The sequence below is a fragment of the Episyrphus balteatus genome, chromosome 2, assembly GCF_945859705.1.
Source record: "Episyrphus balteatus chromosome 2, idEpiBalt1.1, whole genome shotgun sequence".
In the NCBI taxonomy this organism is placed as follows: Eukaryota; Metazoa; Arthropoda; class Insecta; order Diptera; family Syrphidae; genus Episyrphus; species Episyrphus balteatus.
Genome location: NC_079135.1, coordinates 66168382 through 66192877, shown reverse-complemented (window position 1 = coordinate 66192877; position 24496 = coordinate 66168382). Strand labels below are relative to the sequence as shown.

The 24496-nt window shown below is 30.8% G+C and overlaps 2 protein-coding genes and 1 long non-coding RNA gene across 4 annotated transcripts in view; 2 read left to right on the top strand and 1 right to left on the bottom strand.

Annotated features, from left to right (window-relative positions):
- Positions 1 to 3690, top strand: part of LOC129908741 (uncharacterized) — a 29824-nt gene extending 26134 nt beyond the window's left edge. The window contains 1 exon segment of the mRNA XM_055985469.1: positions 1528 to 3690. Coding sequence (XP_055841444.1) covers positions 1528 to 1723 — 196 coding nt within the window. The 3' untranslated portion in view covers positions 1724 to 3690.
- Positions 3691 to 5626: 1936 nt separating this feature from the next.
- LOC129908489 (uncharacterized) lies at positions 5627 to 7851 on the top strand. The gene is made up of 3 exons (XR_008771287.1): positions 5627 to 5854; positions 6049 to 7470; positions 7536 to 7851. It is a non-coding gene; the product is annotated as an uncharacterized LOC129908489 (long non-coding RNA).
- The window catches only part of LOC129908488 (uncharacterized), a 133375-nt gene continuing 115992 nt past the window's right edge, over positions 7114 to 24496 (bottom strand). For both annotated transcript variants that reach the window (XM_055984983.1, XM_055984982.1), the window contains exons 4-9: positions 10286 to 11384; positions 10047 to 10222; positions 9705 to 9978; positions 9335 to 9629; positions 7339 to 7457; positions 7114 to 7265 (exon numbers count right to left, since the gene is read on the bottom strand). In XM_055984983.1, coding sequence (XP_055840958.1) covers positions 7114 to 7265; positions 7339 to 7457; positions 9335 to 9629; positions 9705 to 9978; positions 10047 to 10222; positions 10286 to 11384 — 2115 coding nt within the window. The remainder of the gene's footprint in view (positions 7266 to 7338; positions 7458 to 9334; positions 9630 to 9704; positions 9979 to 10046; positions 10223 to 10285; positions 11385 to 24496) is intronic.

The following is a 24496-nucleotide window of genomic DNA, read 5'->3' as shown; positions in this document are numbered from 1 at the left end:
AACTATAAAAAAAAAATAAAAAAAATCCCATAACGTTTTCAGATTTTTATTTTGACGCTTGATCGCGCCCCAAGAGGGTTAAAGTTTTTTCTCATTTGAAGTAGCTAAATGTTGACTTATGAGGTAATTTTTTTAGATATAGCCTTAAGGTAAGAATGTTTCATGAGGTTCTTTTGTACATTAAACACCGTTTTCAAAAAGGTATAGACTATCTTTCTTGGACCAGGGGTTTAGTCAGGGCGTGCATGTTTTTTTGGGTTTTATTTTATTTTTCATACTATTTAATATGCTTGTGGTAATATAATAAAGTAATATATGACAGCGGTAACGAATGTGAAGTCATAAAACACATGAGGTCAATAAAAAATGGAAATAAAGCTTTAATAAGAGCTAGGGAGGGCAATACAACGAAGTGCTACGACTTTCGAATGATTGTCCCACCCTCACCAAGAAAGCTTACCATCTTTGTACGTTAGAGCTATTCTAATGCCTAATTTAAATTCAGAAGGAAAGTATAATTTGGTTCCTATGGAAAAATCTTTCTGGCCAATATTACTGTCATTTAAGGAAAAATCGATCTTAAAAATCTTTTTTTGTTTTTTTTTTTTCAATTTTTATCATTATTTTCTGAAATAAAAAGTATAGTTTTTTTTTTACATAATCTTAAATAAAAGGTTTTAATCTTAATAACGGCATTCCCATCTTTTCAAAAATCAAAAAAATTGTAGGTACATTTTTTTTGATTGAAAAAATAGGCTATTTTTTTTTCAAATTAAATTCAAAGATCCAAAAATTTATATTTGTATAAATTTTTGACTAGGTTTTGTTAAAATTCAACAATTTTTGTAAAAAATAAAAATGGAAAGCCTAAAAATTGTATTTCTGCATTTTTCTCAATATTTTTTGAAGTTTTTATATAAAAAAAATTGTTTGAGTAAAAGTTGAAGTAAGAGTTGAAGATCTTTTTATTTTTGCGTAGGAGGCGTACTTTCTCCACGATTTTTTACACTCACCCCACTTTTTCGCCCACCCACTCCCTTTCCCCCCATTTATCCTAAACTTTTTCACCACCCATATGCTGCTTATAATTTTTTTTCTTGGCACTGGTCTACAAAGTTATAATGGTGATCTGCTGGAAGAGGTGGAGCTTACCGATCGCATAAACTCACTTTTAGCGGAAGTCATTAACACCATTATATGATATTGCTAATTTTATTTAAATGTAAATATTTGCTGCGTTTTATTTTCCTAATGATCTAGATCAGATCATTGTTGTTATTAGCTTTACAACAAAAGCCTGATTCTATTTCGTTGTTGTATCGCAAATAAATAAATGATCTGGATAACGCGGAAAATAAAACACAGCTAATATTCTTCAAACAAAGATAAAAATGGAGTTTTGTACTCCATAAAAATTGGTTAATTTCTTTTTTGTAACACGATTCATTAGCCAACCTTTATGAATTGAGCTGTTAAATAAATTTTGAATTTTTGTTCTAAACCGAAATATATTTTTTTTATTTTCAGCTTTGATTATGGTGAAAAATTCTGGACTGTAAAACAGCGTTATTTCACATGCAAGTGCCTATCAAGTGTATGCAAATATTCCAGCAACAATAAAATAATATCTCATTCCCCAAAACAACAACAACAAATTCCTAATCAAACAAAAAGTGATGATTTAAAAAAAACTCAAATAATACCGAATGGAAGTGAACACTAAGAAAATGCATTGAAATTCTAAAATGATTGTTGAGCATTTCACAAGTTGATCTTCATATATACATATTTGCTCTTTAAAAAATTCATCATTTTTTCACTATCTTCAAAAAAAAAAAAAAAAAAAAATGATCTTAGATTCAAACCTTTTAAACATTTCAAAAATATTAACGTTTTCACGAAAACTGTCCTTTTGATCAAAACTGATACGTACTTTTTCATTACAAAGTATGTATGTATTTCTTTTTAATGAATTATAGTAATAAAAAAATAAACGGAGTTTCTAAAATTTATAGATCAAAGTAAGAATAGAAAAATCTACACAAAAGATAGTTAAACTTTCTTTACAACTTATTTTTTTTTGTATAAAAGTATCAGTATTTAAAAATGAATTTAGTTGTTAAAAAAGTAAATGGTTGAGTTATTGCTATTTCACGGATACCATTCCGATCGACAGACTCCTTATTTTTTTTTTTAACGGAGTAGCTTTTTTAGCCTTCTTTGATCTTAAACTATTTCAATCAAAGCTGTTTTATAATCTTTTTTGCTTTTTTACCGATTAAACAACCATGAGTTAGAAATAAATATATTTTCTTTCAAAAATGCTTAAGATCAATAAATTTTAGAATACGCCAAAATTCATCAAATTTTAACGGTTGGTGGTAGCCTGAAAATAGGATCAAAAAAATCCTCTGTGCGCCAAATCCAAATCATTACGAAAAAGAAAAAAAAAATTATCACATAAGTTTAAGACATCAACAAATCACAATATTTTTCCACTTTAATAGTTAATCTCTAGAAAATAAGGCTTTTCCACACTATTCTACCTTCAAAAACACATACACAGACTTTAGAGTTAACATTTTAAATCGTATAAGCATTTTAGAAAATTTATAAAATTTAAGTTTTTAAGTAATCAACAAACACACACACACACATCACAGTTAATTGAATTAGATAGTCTGTCTATATTCGGTTCGCACGCATATACACTGCCGACGAATCCTCAGACCGCCGCACTTTCATTTAACATATTTTTAAAATAATCACAGATTGACTGAATTAAACTCTTATTAAGAGTAATGAAAAAAATACGTTGTTTTTAAACCGAAGTGCCTATCGTGTGAAGTGAAGTTGATCACAATGATGATAGTGTGGTGTCCCAGATCTGTTTTTCTTACTTTTATTAGTATAATCTTTTTTTTTTATTAACCTACAAAAGTCATAAGTAGAATGGTTTCATTTAAAAAATAAGTTTAAAAAGTTTTTCTCTATGTACATAAAGGTGTACATATGCCTATATATCTTAAAATATATATGTTTATCTTTATTTGAAAGAATATAATAATATCAGGAACATCAAAATGAATTAAAAAGAAAAACAATAGAACAACATTGATTTGTTTATTTAGTAAAAAAAATGAAAAAAAAAATATTCTATATATCAATCTTAGTATAAATATCAAACTTAGTCTTTAATATTAAATAAATAATTAAATTCGACACAAGTACCTAACAGATGTTTTAAAAAAAATTAAATTTGTATTTTCTTTTATTGTGCTCTTCCTTTTTTATTGAATACAATACTTTCTTGCAATTAACTTATTTAAAGAATAATTAAAACCTAAACAAAATAGACTGCAAGTTAAATTTTATATTTTTTTTATTATTTTGTTTGCAATATTTGTTAAAAAAAAAAAACAAATAAATTTTTATTTTGTTTCGTTATATAATTTTAGCCTATAGTGTACGTAAGTTTATGTTGAAACAACTGAATAATGCATTAAATTTTATCATATATGTATAACAATAGAGTCTTAATTTTAATTATTGTTTAAGGAACAAATCATTTATTCAAAGAAAAAAAAACCATACCATTGAATGTATTTTATGAAATGAAATAAAAAAACAACTATTGTAATTCAATATTGACAAAAAGAAAACATAATAAATATATTATTTCAATTCAAATTTTTGTGTTTTCTTTATTGGTGCCTTTATAAGATTTCAACGGACATATTGTTTTACGAAGAAAACGTTGAAAGCTTTAATTTATTGTCATACCGAAAATAATTATGTTTAAATAAGACAATTAAATGAAGCTATTAGCACTGCATTCATAAGAAAATAAGTAACAGTTTATGAAACAAAATATAGGTAAGATAGGATCTAGGGTCAGAAAAATTTACTCATGATTTTTATGATTGGTATCGATGCAGAATTTCACTCTTCATACCAGCTTTAAAGACTTCCAAAATGCCCTTTTTTTACTGCATTTAAAGAAAAGAATATTTAAGGAGGCGATGGTTGATCTAGCTGGAAAATTATTAAAAACAAACCAGCAAAAATTGATCACTTCAAAAGTCTAGAGTTTTTAGATCATCAAAGACGTTTTGAATATAAGCCGTGTTTTGGTGATACTCAGTATTTTACTAAGTTAAAATTTTATGCTGTTAATAACAACAAAAGATAACTTTTATATTATTGATAAAATCCTTTATTGTTGAAGGTTCAAAAATGTATAAGTATAGAAAATTTTTCTCTGCAAACCAACAAATAAAATAAAATGAGCTAAGTACTGAGTCATAGTGTGCTTAAAAGAAAAACTGACAAGTCAGTTTTTAAATATTTTCAAAGCACTTGCACGTTGCACATGATGTACTTGGCACTTCACTGTCTTAGAGTCTCATCATTTTGGAATAAATATTTTCCGTAATTCACTTGGTTTTTTTTTTTTTAATATTAATAAAATAGCAAAAAGGAACACCCTCACCCCCTCTCCTGTTTTTGACATTGGCGTCTTTCTGGCGACTTTACTACCTTAAGCAGAGCAACGAAGTTGCGTGAGTCGGACAGAGGAGTTAAAATCCTGAGGTCCAGACAAAATAGAGTTGGAACCAAGTCCCTCAGACTTAGTTTCTGGATAGGTACTTATTTCCCTGCACCACCAAAGTATCCAGTATCTAGTATTATTTTCACACAAAGCTCATTCATAACTAACTCTATGTTTAAAATACCAAAGACCTTTTTTGATGGTGGAACTGTTAATGCCGAAGCTATCGAAAGCAGGAAAAAAAAAACAAAAATACAAATCTTATAAAAAAGTATATTTCCTATTTTTCAATTTTCTCAAAAACTAGAAGGCATAAAACTAATGGTTTTCAGTGTTTGAATGGAAGGCAGTTTACTTTATCAGTAAAATTTTTACTGAAATCCACAGTCTTCACAAAAATAGTATTTAATTTGCTTTTTAAACTTTTTTTCAAATTTTGATCATGAAATCGATTATTTCTAAAACTATTGCTCGAAATAACTTGATTTAAAAATAAGAATTAAGAGAAGAATTTTTGCTTTTGAAAAAAGTATCATTCATAACTTTATTTTTTTTATTTGAGTCATCATAATGCTTGTTCCTGACTCCTCCCTTACTATTTTTCACCGCCTAGGCGCGCCTGGGTTATTTTAACTTTTGCCTAGAAAGTTGAACGACGCTCGCAATAAGGGTCCTAGGGATAATAATTAATCGGTTTGTTAACAATAAATCGCGGCTATAATAATAAAAACGTACGTACGCCTTTTATATGTTAATCTTTAAAATCTGTCAAAATATAGAGAAAATAAACACTACACTACGCCAATGTTCTGCATTTCTACCAAAGTGAATTGAAATCGATATTCCAATCGATATTCGATATTTTAATCGAAATGCAATCCTATCATGTTCCACCTTTAGTTATCGAAAATTGCATTACGACATTAATCGCGTAAAGCATTTTTTTTTTACGAAAATGATTCAAAGCTACTCTAATTTGAAAACTCATTTTGTATGGATGTTCCATAGTTTCAAATTATTCCAACTCATTTTTACTGGAAGAATAATGGTGAAGTAATTCTCAGTAAGTTTTTTTTTGTTGGACTCTTTGTCTGTATTAGATTTTGAATAACTGTCTCAAGAAGACAAGTCTTCTTTATCTATTCATAATTTTTGTTCTATTTTGCAAAAAAAAAGTACAGTCTTTATTTATTTATAATTATTATTTTATTTTGCAAAAAATGTACAGTCGAATCGAATTTTCACGGGACACGAAATTTTGTTCGAGTTAGAGCGAAATTCGAGTTAGAGGAATTAATATAGGTAAGGAATTAATTAAGGCGCACCTTATTGGGTTATATTAGCCGTGTTTTATTTTACTCTTGATCCAGATCAGATAATTGTTTTTATTTGATCTGTGTTATCATCTCAAAGTCCGACATAAAATAAAAACAAACTTTTAATTTTCATTAAATTTATTTATAAATAAAGAATTATTTTCTTGCACTTATTTACAGATTAAAAAAAAAATATTAAAATCACCTTATAAGAAATTCGTCTCTTTTGTTTTCTTTTTTTATTTTTTGTAATTGTTTTTGTTATTAAATTATTTTTTTTTTTTTAATTCAGTAATTATTGCAATGCCTGCCATAATAAATATCTGTATGTCTTAAACATAATAAAAACAAATTATTTCTAATTAAACTAGTGTTGTTCTCAAACGATACCATTTTTTTGTTTTGTTTATAGTTAATAAGTTTTCATTTGTTTTGTTAAACATACACCGAAGCAAAGGAAATGTTATAATATAAGCTTGAACAGTATTTTAAACTTTTACTTTTAACATTTTCAATGTTTGTAATCTTAATTAAATTTAACAGTTCGTATTGGCTTAGTTTTTTCGTCGAAATAAATATAAATATAAGAAAAAAGTATTAAAATTTTAATCAAAAATAAATAAATAAATTGTACAGTCTCTATTTAAGTTCGAATTGATCGGGTTAAGAGAATAATTGTTAGACTTTAAAATAAATAGCCTTTTTCTATTATCCTTGTGGATCGAAAAAATTATTGTAATAACTTTTCAATCTTCTTTTAAACTGATTTATAAATAAAAGCGAATTGAAAGCTTCTTCCACAAGGATGATGTATAGAAATGCTCTAAAATATTGATAAAATCATTAATGTTTTTGTTTTTTATGTCCGATTTATGTTTTCAAAAATATAACTAAATACGAACACAATTTCTGTTCCCAATCAGCTTGAACTTAATAGAAAGTGTATTTTTCCCATCACTTCTGGGTGGCTTGTTATTATTTTAAATTATGCTAACCGATTTTAATAAAAATAAATAATTTTTGTTTGTATCCTTTTTTTTTTATCTAATATCTTAAATTTAAGTTAGTTTTATTGTATAAAATGCATCGGTACTTTTGCAAGTTTCGGTTTATTTTTTGTTTTGTGTGAGAGCGTGTATGAGGATTCATGTGTAAAAGTGTTTCCTTATACTCGTAAGTAAAAAAAATTGAAAGTTTTAAAACTATGCGGGGAAGCATTACGTTTAGTAGTTATTTTCTAAATCTTTAGGCAACAATCTTATGTGGTTGCATCCATTTTTTCATATAATAACAGAAAAGAGTTGAAATGTAAAGCAGGATCATTAGGGCACATGTAACGGCAAGAGCTAGGACGGACGTCTTTGTTGGACATGGCTCGATTATTGTGACAGTCTTATCTGAAAGGTCAAGTATAAAAAAAATTAGAAACAGTTACAAAAACTCAATCCTTTTGTACTTGATAATATTTACCTTTGGCGAAATCGGTACTTGGATCCGCCTTGAAAAATTCTCGTTTCTCATCTCCAAAATCAAGGACCAGAATTTCTTGTGAAATATTCATATCATCATCGGCTTCTTTGGTTTCGTTACTAGAAAAATGAGGTGAAAAAATATTAATTAGAATTCAACATTAACTAATAATCATTATCCTAATATTATAATTCTAGTGAAAAGATTTGCCAAGAGGCTTATTTTTCGAGGGTAATGAGGATTCGGGCCTGAAGGCATGAACTGAAAAGGGGAGCCAAGGACTAGTGACTTAAACATTAAATTCGAAAACAACATCATCTAAGATGAATTTGATCTCTTCAAAAATATGCAATTGTTTATTTTATTTTTTTTTTGATTTAAATGCATTTTTGTTTTTAAATACTAACTAATTTTTTTATAAACATTTTTTTTAAAATTTGTTTTTAACTAACTTGGTAAACAGTTTTGTTGTTATTATTCACAATGTACCAGAATAAAAAAATCTATGCCCAGTTTTCAAAAATTTAATTTTTCAAGAAGTCCATAAATTGATTTTTAGTTTGGGTGTATTTTGTCGGCTTTTTTTGGTCAGTAAAATCATCTTTAAATTGATTTATATAAACTTATAATATAAACCTTTATTATAAAAAAAATATTGTCGAAGTTGAATTAGTTGTTTGGGAGGAATTAAACAAAATCAGTTCAATGGGAGGTATCCTTAATAAAAATGATTGTTAAAAAAACTTTTTTCTTCAAAAGATATACTCTGTATAAAAACACATTTGATTTTTTCATTAAAACACTTTGAGCATTTTTGAGAAATTTTTCCAAAATTGGTAGGTATCTTATTTTTGGTACTAAAAAGTTAATTCCAAAAACCAGAGAGTCTCCAAAAAATGCTACATATTAGGCTTGATATTAATCGGTTCATCCGTTTATGATGTAGTTTTTTTTTTGCTTACAGACAGATAGGTTGAGACAGAAAGACTAGGTTAGGTTAGGTAGAAATGGCTGTCAGGAAAACGACTGACACACTTAGACCACTTATTGGTCCGTTGTGATACCATGATTTTGCAAGGAATTTCCTCACTAATTAAACCAGTTGGAGCTTTTAATGAAGCGGTGAAGGTTGAAGATGTCAGTATTTATTAGTTCACTAGTATCTTCTAAGAAATATTTTTCCAAGTATTTTTTACGTCTACTGGAAAGGGCAGGACATGAGCAGAGAAGATGTTGGATTGTTTCTTCTTCTTCCTCATCAAGGCAACTTCTACAGAAGTCGTTAGAGACTACGCCAAGTCTTATGGCGTGTCTACCTATGAGACAGTGTCCTGTTAAGACACCTATTACAGAGCGGATTTGCAATCTGCTTAGAGACAATAAATTTTTTGAACGTTTTGGATCTAGCCTAGGCCAGATCTACTTGGTCGTTTGGCAAGTTATAATGTTTGACCATCGTGTGTTTGTTGCCTCTATAGCTTCTTGCTTCAGCATGAGTTTGCACGTTGCGATTGATATACCAATATTTGCCTTGTTGGGTAAAATTGGTATTAGAGTTCCATTTCTGGCGAGTTCGTCTGCTTCGCAGTTTCCCAGAATATCTCTGTGACCCGACAGAAAGACTAGCGGAACACACTTTTTTTTGTTGCATTTTCTATCATCGTAATGCCATGTTAACCAATATTCTAATTTATTGGCAACCGAAAACCGATCTACACTACTGAAACAAGCTTTTAATTAAAAAAGGTCATTGTCTTGGAAACGCTTGAAACTAACATTACTTTGATGATTTTTGTAAAAGTTTTTATGTAAAATAGCTAAGCCTTAATAAATTCAAAACTGCTTTCTCTTTAAATTTTGTTTGAAAGTTAAAATTGATATTTTTATGACCATAATATTAACAAAAAATAAAATGTTACGTATACGCCATACACTCAAATTCAGAACTACAATGTACATAAGCTTGATTGTATTTTTTTAAATTCTTATTTTATACCTTTCAATAGAACGACGCCTTCTCCTGCCCAGTGATTCAAATGATTCCATATTCCATTCACAAACAGCGGGCTCACAAGGTCCCAAACAATACTTGACATTACATTGGAAAATCACACCGTAACTCTCAGTAAATCGGAAGGCTTCGTAAGTTGACAAAAGAGCATTGCCATCAGCAGTGAATCCAGGGAATATTGTTGGATCAGTTGGACAACCATCATCATCGATGATTTTGAAACTGGTACGGGCATCCTTGGCCATGGCAATACACGATCGTGCGTAAATTCCATAGGGAGCTATAAGAAATTTAAAAATTTCATATTAAAAATATAATATGCCAATGATGATCACACCTCGTCTTTGATACTTACTGTCTTCAGGAATTTCAATACGGAACATGAGACGATCTCCGATACGTACAGTCTCGACTTCACGTTGTCTAGTATCGAGAATACGAATTCTTGGTGGTGGAGCTTCTGGCGATGAGTTGATGTGAATCATTTCTGGATCACGGATTGGCATCATTCCGAATGTGATGTTCTTGGAACTCATGTCATATGTGCATTTGACTTTGTATATTTTATCAGCTTTAGTCATAACAACACTGTGATGTTGAAGAACAACTGTATTCGAATATACACCAGTCTTGAAAAATAAAATTAATTATCAGAAAATCTTCAAGTCCGTTTAGAGTTTGTATATCAAGAACTTACCACACTTTGGGTATTACAATCCTGTCCAGCCATCGTCAAATCTAACCTAAATGCATCTGAATTGATGACGTCAATATTACATGTCTCTGATCGTCCTAAAGCATAAATACGTCCATTGAATGGCTTGTTTGTACGAACTTGAACAGCAATTCGTGTGTCTTTGCAGTGAACCGATACTATAGAAGGAAAAAACAGCGTTTATTAAATGCAACTATTTGAAATGTCTTTTTAAAACATACCATCATAACAAGTTCCAGTCTTATCACAATTCACATCAGTTCTTGTCAAGTTATTGAGGTTTGGATCTTCGGTTGCATCAATGCTGACCGGGAGAGTGTTATCTTGTGGTGGCGTGCCCGGAGCTACTGCTGGTGCTTTTTCACATTGATTCTCAAAATATTGTCCGATTGGTTCACCATGATCGATCAAAGGACGTTCCCCATTCAAATATGTTGACGGTCCATCAGGCAGAGTCTTGTGATCTAAGTGGTAAAGTCTACAATTGTATTGGGAACCCTGTGGTTGGCCAAGGTACAAAAATGATCGGCAAAGGAACTCAGTTTCAATCTCGCAGGCAAGTCGACACGCAGACTCAGATGTCACTTGCAACTCCTTGTCAGTGTAATAGTGCAAGCCAACATATTGAGCAACTTTTTCATCAGACACTCCCATACGAGCATTTGCAAACTGTCGACTATTCTTACAAGCTTGTTGGGGTTTCAGACATAAGTTCTCAAAGTAATCAGTTCCCTGAGCATCAACCAACTGAATGAATGGTCCACTGCTTCGTCTGTCCGAATCACTAAGCACGCACTTCATGTTGTTGTAGTCATACTCAACTGACCGGCAGACGAATCGCTTCTCATTCAAACAAGCCGATAGGCAAGCTTCTTTTGTGCTTGTATAGATCAGGGCATTATCGAGACCACGAATAATTTTATTCGGAACACGTTCGAAAGACCATGGTCTTAAACAAACATTCTCACTGCGCAACTGCAACTTTACCATGTAGTACATGTTAGCTGACCTTTGTGGCACAGCTGACGGATTGTGTGCACTCGAATCATTCTGCAGCTGGCAATGTGTTTCTTGTGATGGTGACAGTGGATTCACAACGAAACTAAATGCTGCTGCTTGACAATCCGGTTCTTCGCGACACCAACCCTGACATTCGTATAGTGACAGGTTTTTCACACTAAAGTATGACGTGCCGGCAAAATCGAAGTCTGTTAGCTTTTCGAATGCCATGCGTCCGTAGGCTGTGGGCAGCAAGCAAGCAAAACAAGCAATTGTAGCTAACGCTATCGCAGTGCGGTAAGCAAAGTTCGTTGTCCGCATCTGAAAGTAAACAGAAGAAAGAATAGAGAAATAAAATTTTATAAATACAAAAATAAAAAAAAAACTTTAGAACAAGATTCTTATAAAGGTTGAAGGTCGGTAAGGTGTGTGAGCATGTACAATGTGCACAATGTTGGAGGAATTTCTACCGTTTAAGTAAAAGATGTAACATGAGGTTTTGTTGTCAACTATAACATATAATTGAATAGCATGGAACATTAATAGCATAACATTAATGAAGACTTACGATAAGGGCTAGAAAAAAGAAAAACTACATGGTTTGAAGATGATCACGTGCATTTAACTTAAAGAATATTTATTTTATAACAGATAACAGGGATTCATGTACCTAACTGTAAATTATTTTAAAAAGGTGGTGATGTCAGCAAATATTTTGATGCAGCAGGTATTAACAAAAATTTCGTCATGTTTGAAAAATGTGTAACTCGAAAAATCTGAAGATTGATTCATCACACAGAAAATCTGTCGAGGAGTGATATAAAGTTCATCTATCCTTATGTTTAACATGAATTGCTCTTTTTATATACTTAATACTTAATGTTTTAACCAACATTAGGCAGCTTTGAGGAATATTTGAAAAAAATTTTTTGAGTTTCGTGTTTTCCAATCGTGCGTCGCACAAAAATGTGATCAAAATTATTTGTTCGAATTTTTAAATGAAACATTTTCTTAAGAAGTGTAATTAATAACTTTACAAATTTGTTAATTTGTATTAAAACCAATAAGATATTTCAATATAAAAAAGTTACACATACGCTACAGTGACCCGCAGTTAAGACGCAAACAAAATAATTAAAACAAATTTATAGCTGACTAGACAATTACACCAGTTGTTGACCATTAAATAAATGTCAAAATTTTGCATATGGGATGCTTAGATTTCGAGGCCATAAAATATCCCTAGAAGTCCTGAAAATTAGCGCTATGGTCAAGAGTTACTTAGAGAATGAGTTGAAAATTCTTAAGAACTTCTGACATTTTTCTTTAAGAGAATTTAAGTTCATATTAATTAGATAAAAGGTAAAAATGGGCTGTCCGATGGATCAATGTAGATAAATACACAGTTAAAAATCCAGTTGCTAAATTTAGTATTTTTTGGGTTTTAAAAATGACAACGTCTACATCAAGAAATTATTTAAATTCAATACTGCGCATGTTTTACGTTTTTAAATCTAAAGAAATTTACTGAAATTTAACAATTTTGCAGTAAGAAAGAAATATTCTAAGTATTTTTCTTCTTACTTCTTTAGAATAAAAACCTATTTCTTAAGGTGATTAGATTATAGACCAGGGTCGATAATTTTTGAAACCAAAAAAAATCATAGTAGGATGAAACCCATTGAAAAAGGAGGTGAACATGATGAAAATTAAAGGAAAAATAAATTACGGGCGAGCCGAGTTCGGGAAGTGGTTGGGTTGAGTTTTTAATGGTAAAAAATGGTATATATGAAATCTTAGGTTTTTTGAGTAATTAAAGTGTAAATTTGAATAAATAGGCCAAAATTGTAAACAATGATAAAAATTTTTTTCGAATTCAAGCTTTTTTCATTTTTTGAATTTTACTAGAACATGTTCTGTAGTATACTAATGTAAAATTTTTTTTACACCATCAGAAAATAGACATTTTATCGAACGAAATGCCCACCGACTTTTTGAAAAAAGCTGATATTTTGACACGTGAATTTTCGATTGAAAATTAGGGTGTTTTTTTGGTATTAAGTCAAAATAAGGTGAACAAATTAATATTTGAAATCAAAAAAATTACAGTGTATTTGGAACATAATAAGGTAAGTTTTCAACAAATTTCGTAGAAAAATTTTTGTTTTTAAAAAAGATAAAAATAAAAAACCAAAAACTCGGTTTTTTGAATTTTTCACATAAATTTTGAGGTTAAGTTGTAGATCTTTTTATTACCTACAACTTTGCCATACAACTTTTTTCTATAGGATTTGTAGTTTTGCCGGAAATCGAGATATACCATTTTTTACCATTTAAAACTCAACCCACCCACTTCCCGAACTCGGCTCGCCCGTAATTTATTTTTCCTTTCATTCTTATCATATTCCCCTCCTTTTCCAATGGGTTTCATCCTACTATGATTTTTTTGTACTTTTTAATGTTTTTGAAGGCATCGGCACTGGTCTATTAGTCATCATAAATATAATAATTGTAATATTTGTATTTCTATTCTGTGTTTAGCAAACTGAAGAGTGATTTCTTCAATTTACTTCGAAAAAACAAAGCTTCTTCAAATAAGTACAAAATCAAATTTTTTGTTTTTAATTTTTTATCAGAAAAAATTCCAATTCAAATGCAAATTTTTTGGACCAAACTATTCTTTTTTTGCATTTTGTTTACAAGAAATTAAATTATTGTTAATGTTTTTTTTATCACCGGTGTCTTCTACTATTTCGTGGCCCAAAAAAATGTTTTAAACATCTGATTAACAATTACCAATTTTCATGACCCCCAGATTATATTTTGTTAATTAGATAAACTAAAGTCCTTAAAATGAAAACCAACCAACCATTAATATAAGTTCTTTTTCGTAGCTATCGTTCTTCTTCGAGGGTTAGTTATTGTTATTATGATTTAACAGCCTTTCAAAAATGTCATAAATTTCTTCGAAGTTGACACAACTTCATGGCTAATTAACCGTAAAATAAAACAAAAACAAAAAAGAAGTCTTATAAAAATATCTAACCTAAAGTGTATAGTTGTGTGGTTTTGTCTTTTTTTTCCAACTAACAACATCTAATGCTGTGTTCCGTTATAACGACAGCAACAGTGCAGCTTGCGTGCAGGTTATTCAAGTTCATGGAAAATTATATATCTCACTGAGCCAAAGACAAAAGCTATTTTAGATTCTAGGTAATGTACCGGAGAAAGAATGTTTTTTTCGCACATACAGTCACAAGAAAGTATGTTTTTTTTATTATTTTTTTATTTTCATTTGTACTGAAAAGACGTGAGATATTACATAGATGATGATAATGATGATGATAGATAGAAATAGCGGATGAATAAAAATAATTTAAAACAGTAACCGCAAACAACTTGTCAACCGAAGAAGTCTTTAGATTGATTCTTAGTTGGCTCTAAGATAACTTCCATGATCAGGAAGTTAATTCGAGTAGTATTGCCATTGTCGTGAATAAATAAGATTTTTTAATATTTTTTTTCATCTACATAAATCAAAGAATTTATACACATTGTTTTTTATTTTCTTAAAAAATATAGTCTAAGAGCCCACAATTGTATAGCTATATGCGTTCTGTTATCGAATTTAAAAAGTCTGGGAGCTTTAATTCGCGGCCTTATATGGTTTTTGGGGGGGGGGGGTTATAGATAATGAGTTTTCCAATTACTATGAGTAGGCTAAATTCACAATATTACACATTCTTAATACAGTTAGATACTGATGCTCTGTCATGTTTGCTAACCCTGAAGACCTCAATCGATCAATGGAACAATTGGAGACTTTTCTGTTTAAGTTTTCGTTCTTTTGTTTGAATTCGAAACTCTCCAAAAAAGCATATATTTTGAGTTCTGTATGTTGCATCGTCGAAACTGAAAGCTTCCGGCTTAGGGAAAATAACAGAGCATCCGTCTCTATAAGAAGAATATGAAATAATGTGAATTTAGCCTACTTACATCGCGTTGTTCAACCCTCCAAAAACGAAATAAGACCGCGATTTAGGGCTACCAGACTTTTGAATTTGCTTTGGCCACTAGACACTGGGTATCTAATATCGCTTTTCTTCAAATTAGTCAGACTCTGCTGAAAACTTTGCGAGAAAGAAATTTTGACTTCATCAAAATAAATAAACTCCTGAACATAATATTGAATAGAAATCTAATTTGAGAAATTTTATAAAAATAACAAGTAAAATTGAAATTTTCGGTAGATTACTTTTGGCAAAACAATATATTAATTAAATATAGCTTCCAAAATTCTTTTAGTCTATTCCAACATTTAGTAAAAGATAAAAATTTAAAGTGAAATTATACAGAGGAGTGTTTTCATTTGCTCAAAGTGGTAGCACTTTTATAAAATGTTTGTATTCTATACTTTTTGTTATTAAAAAAAATGCACAAAACACTGCTGGTAAATAACAACGCTTGAACTTGATGTGACATTATCATGACCGAATGTTTGTATATGTATCTAACCTAATGCAATAAAGTCAGGTAATTTAAGAATCTAATGAGAAAAAAAAAATTTGCATTCATCACGTGCTGAGAAGATCTTACTCTTGATTACAACAACTCACGCTGACCATAAGGGTCTAACCAAAGTGCATCATCGTGCTGCAATCGGTCTTTCCCATAATGGACGTTATACACACTCTTAGTAGGTAACAATTTTGTGGGAAAATTGCACTGCCATAAGGAAAAAAAAAATACTAATCATCATCATCATCATCAGCATCAAACATAATAATAATTCTATCATCATTATCATCGTCATCGTCGCCATCAGGTTTCACACCAAAGTCCAGATGAATGCAACGCCATGGACGAACGTTTCCATCTCCATCATAATCATGGAAGAAAAAGAAAATTTCAGTTAAGGGACTGAACGGACAAGGAATCCAAATTGACCACGACTCAAGTGAAACTGACCAAGTGAATACAAGAATTCTGATTCAATTTTGTGGTTAGTTTTTTTTTTATGTTTATTGGTGTTGCGTTAATACTTGCTTTTTGTTCTTTTTTTGTATGCAATCAGTGAAGCAAGACAAATTATAATTTTGTATTTGATTCGACTTCCTAAAACAATTTTTCATTTAAAATTAGTTTATGTACAGTTGTTGTTTCCGGATTGATGGATTCGCAAACTTCTTTGCTTTTTAATTAAATGCATTCACGACATAAGATACATATCGGATGTTGTTTTGTAATGCTTTAACGTTGACTTCGAGTATTTTGAATTTATTTGAAAAGTCAAAAATTCAGTTTGATTTATTTTAAACTTATTAGGAAAAGTCATTTACTAAATTCATTCAATTGTAAAGAAAATAAATAAAATGTGCGACGCATGACTGGGTTGATCTAATGACTTATGTTGCTTACAATGTTAAAGCTTTTTATAAACTGAACTAAAAGAACTTATTAAAAGTTTATTTAAATGGTTTTAATCTCCAAATGAGTTATGCGATTTAGCATACTCACAATAATTGGAAAACTCGCGTTATTTAACCCCCTAAAAACATTTCAGGCCGCGATTAAAAGCTGTCCAGACTTTTGAATTTGTTTTTAGAATGCATGGCTATTAAACTGCATACTCACATTTTGGTTATACCTCCACTCCCAAAATTTGTTGTGGGCTCATAGACTATACCTAATAAAACGTTTTTGCAAAAAATATATTTGTACGTATCAAAAGAAGGACCTTATAAGCCACAGAACACGTATCATTTATAATTTGTTTAGCAAAAAAAAATGTTCCACATACGCCACAGTGACCAGTTAAATTTTAATTTTAATCAATAAAGTAATGACTTTGTTGTCATGGTAAACCGACGAACGAACTCTGAGTTTAAAAAATCTAAAGCATCTTTCGAAAGATCTCATTTGTAAAACCCTTTACAAAGAAAACAATGCATATTAATTTCCAAAAACTTAAATTTGTATAAATATTTTGATAAAATTAATATATATACAATTATCTACATATGTATATGTACAGTACATATGTTCGAAAACTCGAGAAATACATATGTTAAAAACCAAAATTTGAAAAATATCTTGCCAGAATATATTTTTAAAATTTGTAAATGTTTTAAGCTATTATACACATAAATGTACATAGTGACAATACACTGAAATTACTTCTTTATCCGTACCGCTTATTTTTACATTTTATAACAAAACGTCTAACTATTCGAACATTCATACATTGTATAAGTAGGTATTAATGATTTTTTTGAAGTGAATTTTCAAGCTTCTTTCCTGCTTCTGACTCTATTTATAGATATTTATGCATCTATATATTATGTAACTTCTTATAGAAATGTATAGAAAGGTTTATATTGCAGGCAAAAATAAATTTAATGTTCGCAGCAAATTCTTCTCAATTATATAATTTTCAATTTTCTTAATTCCCCTATGCTCTTGGAAAAATCTTCTATCTTTATTTAATGGGCTTTGCATTTTTCTTCCATCTGCTATACGTTCATAGGTGCCCTTGGCTAATGATCATTGCACACATATTGGAGAGAGAGAGTATAAAGGTAATAGATACTTTATGAAGAATAATTTTAATGCAAAAAAAAAATTACCGGTCTTTGCTAAGAAAAACGTTTATTTTGCAATTTTTTTTTGCATTGCATTGATCCCTTTGGCGGTGCGGCGGCATTCATTTACATATTTTTTCAACTTTTTACAGATTGTTTAGCGTGTCATCTAAAGCAATAGAGGAAAATGTACAGTCTGATATAAAACACCTAATTGTAGACCAATTATACAGAAGAACTATAAGTTAGGTAGCAATTTGTTAAGTTGAAGTGAACAAACTCAAAACAGAGTAGCTAAATTACCTAGAAAATAAGTTGTAGGTAAATGCTTTGGAGATATCACTTTGTTGAAAGGAAAACAAATGGGAAAGTGTTTATAAATTTTTTTTATGGTCCTTTAAAGTATCACAATTTTTAGAGTTCTACTTTTTAATTTGGCGAGTTAAAATGTTAAAATATTAGGTATGTCCTTTAAACAATATTTCAAACTAAATCAAAATAGTTCAGTCAAATTGTATTACAAAATAAAATGAGTGACTGGCTCGCCGTTATTGCAAATATTGTAGTTTAAAGTCTACTTATTTTTTTATTATCATAATAATTTTTAAACATAATATGCTTTTGGTTAAATTTATCAGAAGGAACAAAATTTGAATGCATAATTTTCTGTTAAGTGAGGTTTAAATAAGAAATGTCTTTATATAAAAAAAAAAAAAAAATTGAACAAAATCGTCTGAGCCATTTACAAGATAATTCGATAAAAACTGACACGGGTGACAGGTCTTTTTTTTTAATCAAATGGAACGCTTTATTTCTACTGTACAAAATTCTTCACTTAGTAATGTACAAACAAATTTAATCGAAATCGTAAGAGCCGTTTTCGAGAAAATTGCAACAACTCGAAAATTCTGTATGAGAGGTAAACGTTCTAAGTGAGATATTAAAGCAAACCTTCACAAAAATATTTCAATCAATTCCGTTCACCCTTTTGGAATCAGATACAGGGGACACATAGACGAACAGAACGAGAGACAACAGCAAAAACTTTTGTTGGTTTTGATTAAAACACAGTTTCTTTTTTGACACGGTACTAATACTTGCCCTACTATAGAACAAGTAAGAAATAAATTTATGACCCGACGTTCCATGAAGAACGTTCTAGTTCCTAAAAACTCTCTACCATTCTTAGGGGTGCCTTTTTAATTTGCAAGAATGGAAGGAAAGAATCTACAATTTACCGCAGAGTTAAAACAGCCAATACAAGCAAAGATGCACTTTTTCATGGCAATGATACTCTAGGAGTCTTTGTCGATTCTACGCAAGGGTGTAAATAAAAATTCGCGCGAATTTTTATTTTCACACCTCAAAATTGATTCTCCCGTGGGCAAAATTTTTTTCCACTTCGCGTTTGGCTTGTGCAATTTAAATAGATTCTCATGTGAGCAATTTTTTTTCCGCTTCGCATTCCGCCAATTAATTGGGATTTATTTGTTTTTAATCTCCATGTGATAATTAACTAGTCCGCTTTGTTTGCGAGATTGTTCCCCAAATAAGTGGCGATTATCACTATGAGACTCTAAACTAATCGTCTTTTGAACAAAATTTTGTTCTTCTTTGCTTTGTGCGAGTTTTCGAAAATTACTTCAATAAGCTTTACAAACAAAACTCGAGTCAGTTAAGAAAAAAAACATAAAATTTTCAAAAAAAAAAAAAATTATAAAAAAAACTAAAAAATCAATTTACAAATATTGTTGAAGAAAAATTAACGTTTCAACATTCCTTACAAATTAATATTTCTTAAGCACCTTCCACGTCTTTTTCGACATTATGGAGTTCTGGCTCACTTTTTTGTGGGTTTCTGACACCCTTGGGTGGGTTGTAAGTCCATAATTGATTTGTGGACTTATAACCCACACAAGTGAGTCAGTAGTCCATTATGGACTTTTGGCCCGTGGACTTATGACCCTGCACCGTAGTTCTCCCGTTTTTGTCATTTGTTCTTAGTTCACAATAAGTTAGAAATAGAATCGGGCGGAAGGCAATATAAAAAGCTTCTTAAAATTTTATCTAAACTAACCTGTTTCGTATAAGTCGAAATTATAGAAAAAATCCTTCTTGACCAAAAAAAAAAAAATGTTGATATCATCAAGGCATTAAACATACTCAGCTTATTACTGAGTAACCACAAAAACACGGGTAGTATCGAAGAAAAGTGCTGAAATAATGGTTTCCTTTTGAATTTTCTGTTAACAGAGGGGTTCATAACAATTTAAATAATTTAAAGATATTTTGCAGATCCTTTGTTCTTTATAGACATCAAAACTTAAGATCTCAGCACAAATGAATCAAATGAATTTCCTGTTATTAAAAAATATCTTTTACTGACAAAATCGAATTCTTCATCCATCATTATAAAATCATAGATTTTTGTTCGTAGTTTTTTTTTTTTTTTTTTTGCAATTCCATTCAACTTCCAATATCTAAACAACGTTCCTTGTTTTTACTTTTTATCAGCAATTTCTTGAGATTTCTTATTGTTATTTCACAAAGACGACAGAAAAAGAAATATAATAATTTCAATGGTACACCATATAATTACAAAGCAAACATTCGATTCAAATCTTGATCTAGATACTTATTTGTTGAAGTTAAATTGCCTTTCATGCTTAACTTTGCCGATACTCTAAGACCAACTATCAATGTCCAACCTGCAGTGATGTTCCATGGTGTTACCTTTTTTAAAATGACTAATCTTCAGAATTAATCATATTATCTTGCCTGTCTCTCTGCCTCATGAGGAATGTTTACACTCGCATGCTGCAACACACCTGTTACCTCAATGGGACAAAAGCGGCGCCGTCATTCGTATGAGAGACCAGTAAGATTCTAAGCTAATACCGTGCTGTACTTACTTTGAACGGATGAACTACAAATTTTTTTCTTTTAAGGACGAAGTTTCAGTTATGAAAACGAAGGGATGCAGCCAGATACTGTTGATGAAACTTTTTAAAAATCTGTTTATTTTCTTTAAAAAAATGCGTGGATTTAAAAAATTCGTGAGATTTTAAATTGAATAAACATCATTTGTTTGATAAAAACTATTAGATATTAAAAAATATATTCTGGTCTATCTTAAGGCCTCTTTACGAAATCAAGTCCGGGCCTGGTATTACGAGGATGAGGTTATAACTTGCTGCTGATTGTAGACTGTCTTATAGAAGTTTTTTTTCAGATTGGGATAGGCAACGCATCTTTCATTGTATTGCTGCAGCAGTAGAGGTCTTTCACCTTGCACAGAAAGAGCGAGAAATGAGCGCTTTACGGCAAGCGTAAAGTTGATTCTCTATTATTATTTCATCTCTGTCCGTGCCTGTTCATCACCCCTTCTTGGACTCTTATACTACCTTGGTTTCGTTTTGCTGTGTGGAGTTCTCCTAATTAGCCCTTATGATCGAATTATCTATAGAGACTCAAACCAAGAATAGAATGAGTCTTTGAGACCAGGTTCAAACTCACTTGTTGTTCGTTTTCTTGTGATTTTTATATTAGTTTTTGTGGTTGTTATAAATTTTTGAATGAAATGGTAATCATTAGTTACAAACACCCAGGTATCTGTTTTATCTGCGTACAGAGAGTGAACATTGCACACCTTTTCGTCGCACCTTAGGAGGTTCACAACACAACACATCATTGTATCTGTTTTGCCTTCAAAGGTAAAAGTATATTATCAGATTTTTGTTTTGGAAATCACCACAGGACACTGTGCGCTCTGGGCTGCGAAGATGGTGCAAGCCATGTTCTTTAATTATTTCGTTTCGGATGAGTTGAGAGTCTATAGAAACTTATAAGTACATATATAAAGAACATGGTTTGATGAATGAATAAATAAATGGACGCCATTAGATCAACAAGTAGATTGCCACAGAGAGATCTACGGTACAATGTCCAAGTGGGCGGTCAAGGAAGTTAGTTGTTAGTTGTCCAAGAATTATGGGGTGTGAACTTGGAGGAAATTCTAAGAGAGCCAGACCATTAATTTTGAAAAAAAAAAACAAAAATTATGTATTGAATGAAGCTCATCAGGGCATGGTTCAATTATGGATAAATAATGACTTGCTGTCAGAAGTTGTGGGTTAAGGTGGAATTATAATAGGCTGATGATACCTATAGTCGTAATAAGAAAGCCCACGTGTGGTTTGATAAATGAGAAAAACATGTTTAAAGCGTGCCATTCACAATACACAAATTTGTAATTAAACATAGGTATCCTGGATGTTTAAGTCAAAATTTGGGGGTTGAGATATTACCAAAATATGAAAAAGTACTCAGTATTGTAGCTCATTTGCGTTTTGATAACGATTCAAAAGTCTGGCAGCTTTAATTCTCAGCTTTATAGGGTCAAATATGGTGAGTTTAACGAGACATAGCTTAATTGATCGACTAAAACAATTTTTAAAATTACTCGTTGCCAGAGGAAATTGTAAAAATTTTAGTCTTCCTAATTAAAGTTTTTTTTGACAACATTCCAAATTTCCACAAGTGATTAAACGGCATATCTAGGGAAGCAATCGAGAAATCAAAAAGCGTTTGATGCGGCAAACTTTCTTAAAAAATTAATGTAATTTTGCACATTTAAAGTTTTAAATGTGCTAAATCCAAAAAGATAAATTCTGTTTATAAATTTAAAAAAGAGCTCATAAATTTTTGAATCAAAACCGTGTTTGAGAAAAATTTTGGTGTACATCTTAATTACGGCGTTTTTATGAAGATGTGAAAAATCGACATTTATATATCGTGTCGGCCAAAAAAGTTATAAGGGTCAAAAGGTCACGGAAATATCTCGCGACCTATTGCTCGGAAGTCATCAGAGGTCATCACAAAAATTGTGCGTCGTGAAATTATCTTCAACTTATGTCTTAAACATTTTTTTGTTAAATCAACCGTTTCGGGAGTAGAGCGCGGAAAAAATGACTAGATTACACTCACATACGGAAAATACATCTTTTTGATTTATGTTATGTTATCGAAGTAACTTATATTTTTTGGTTTAAATGATGGCCTCTGATGACCTCCGAGCAATAGGTCGCGAGATATTTACGAAAAACTGATTTTCGTGACCATTTTACCCTTATAACTTTTTTAGCCGGCACGTATCAATGTCGATATTTCACATCTTCATTACAACGCCTTTAATTAATTCATGTGTAGGTATACCAAAATATTCAGCCCACTATAAGTTTACCCGCAGATAAAACCTAAAATTACTGGACTATTATGGCTGTTCTAATATTCGTTCGAATTTGAAAACGGAAACTAAAATTTAATCCGTACGGATTAAAAACGGTTGTTCTGAATTCAAATCAATTTTTTGTTGGAGAATATTGGCTTTCGCAAAATGTGTTCGAATACGGAATTCGCAACAGCAAGAATTTGAAAACGGGAGAAAAAAGAATCCGAACGGAAATCAGAACAGCAGTGTATATGTATTCCAAGAGATTAAATGGCGTTCTGTCTTTTTTTTACTACCTACATATAAACCCTCTTCAAGATGATACACATTAAAGTGCGATAGTAACAGCTTATTTACATCCTCATACAAATACCTTTCAGCCACATACATAATATTATGAGGAAAAACCATGTGAGACCACCGCATCAACATCTAACATAATAATTAAGACGATAAACAAATCATAAATTTTCTTTCGTGTTGGTTCTCAAAACTCAAACCAAAAGAATACTCATTTAAATAACATTAATGCCAAAACATGTCCCCCATAAAATATAAAACAACTCAAGCCAGGAATAGGTAATGCTGATGAATTCTTAGATACCTACCTAACTATTTTTTTTTTCAACTTTATTCCACCTTGCGTTTTGCCATGTCAGTCATATCCTCCGGCCATAAACAACTCGTAACAAAAATGTTCTCTACATTTAATCCTTTTTTTTTTCCTTCCCTCAGCTTATGATAGGTTTTTGCAGTCCTGTCTTTTATTAAAAGATAAACTAATCGCAAATCAAGCTCATTCGCAGATTAAATTTGCCTCAAGGTTAAATGACCACGCGGCACACCACACATTTATTACAAGGCACTCTGACTCTCATCTCTCTAACATGCAAGCTGACTGTAAATCCCTGATTCCATATAGAAAAAACTTCCGGTTAGGTGTTTCGGATAAATGCAACTTGCATAAGAATGAGGAAAATGGAATGGAATTGCATCTTTGCATGTGGGCACGTGGGAGGATCCTTGTCTTAACAAATAGATATTTCTATGATATACGATGGTCGCCCTTCTATACTTACAACACATTTGCATTTAGTATATTGAAATTCTGTAGAATTTTATTCCTCTATCTTAGAGGATCGAGACATCATTTATCTGCGGGAAGTTTAGAGGAAGCGCGCACATGTCCGTCTGTCCGAGTTGTCATGTCATTCGTTAATCGATTACGATTGCGATTGTCATGTTGCTTAGGGATAATAGCCCTTATGCTCAAGAACTTTGTAACAGCACAAGTTATACTTTATTCGTTCAACGATTTCCTGTTAAGGAATCGTAGCAAATTTGATTTCTTTCATGCGGTGTGCGCAAGAGGTTTTTATACTTGCAATGTAAGAAGATATAACTTCCTACATAAATATAAAAATAGCAAGGCAAGGTAAGCTAGTTGCAATTGATTTATTGAATTTATCGGTTTTTAATTACATCTTTGCTATAAGGAGTTTGATAGTTTTTTTTTTGAAAATAAATTACAAATATTCATTTAGAAAGATAAAAATTGGAACGTGTTTGGTAACATAATGGACGGTAGGGAAGCTATAGCAGTTGAGATGGTAGCAATGATA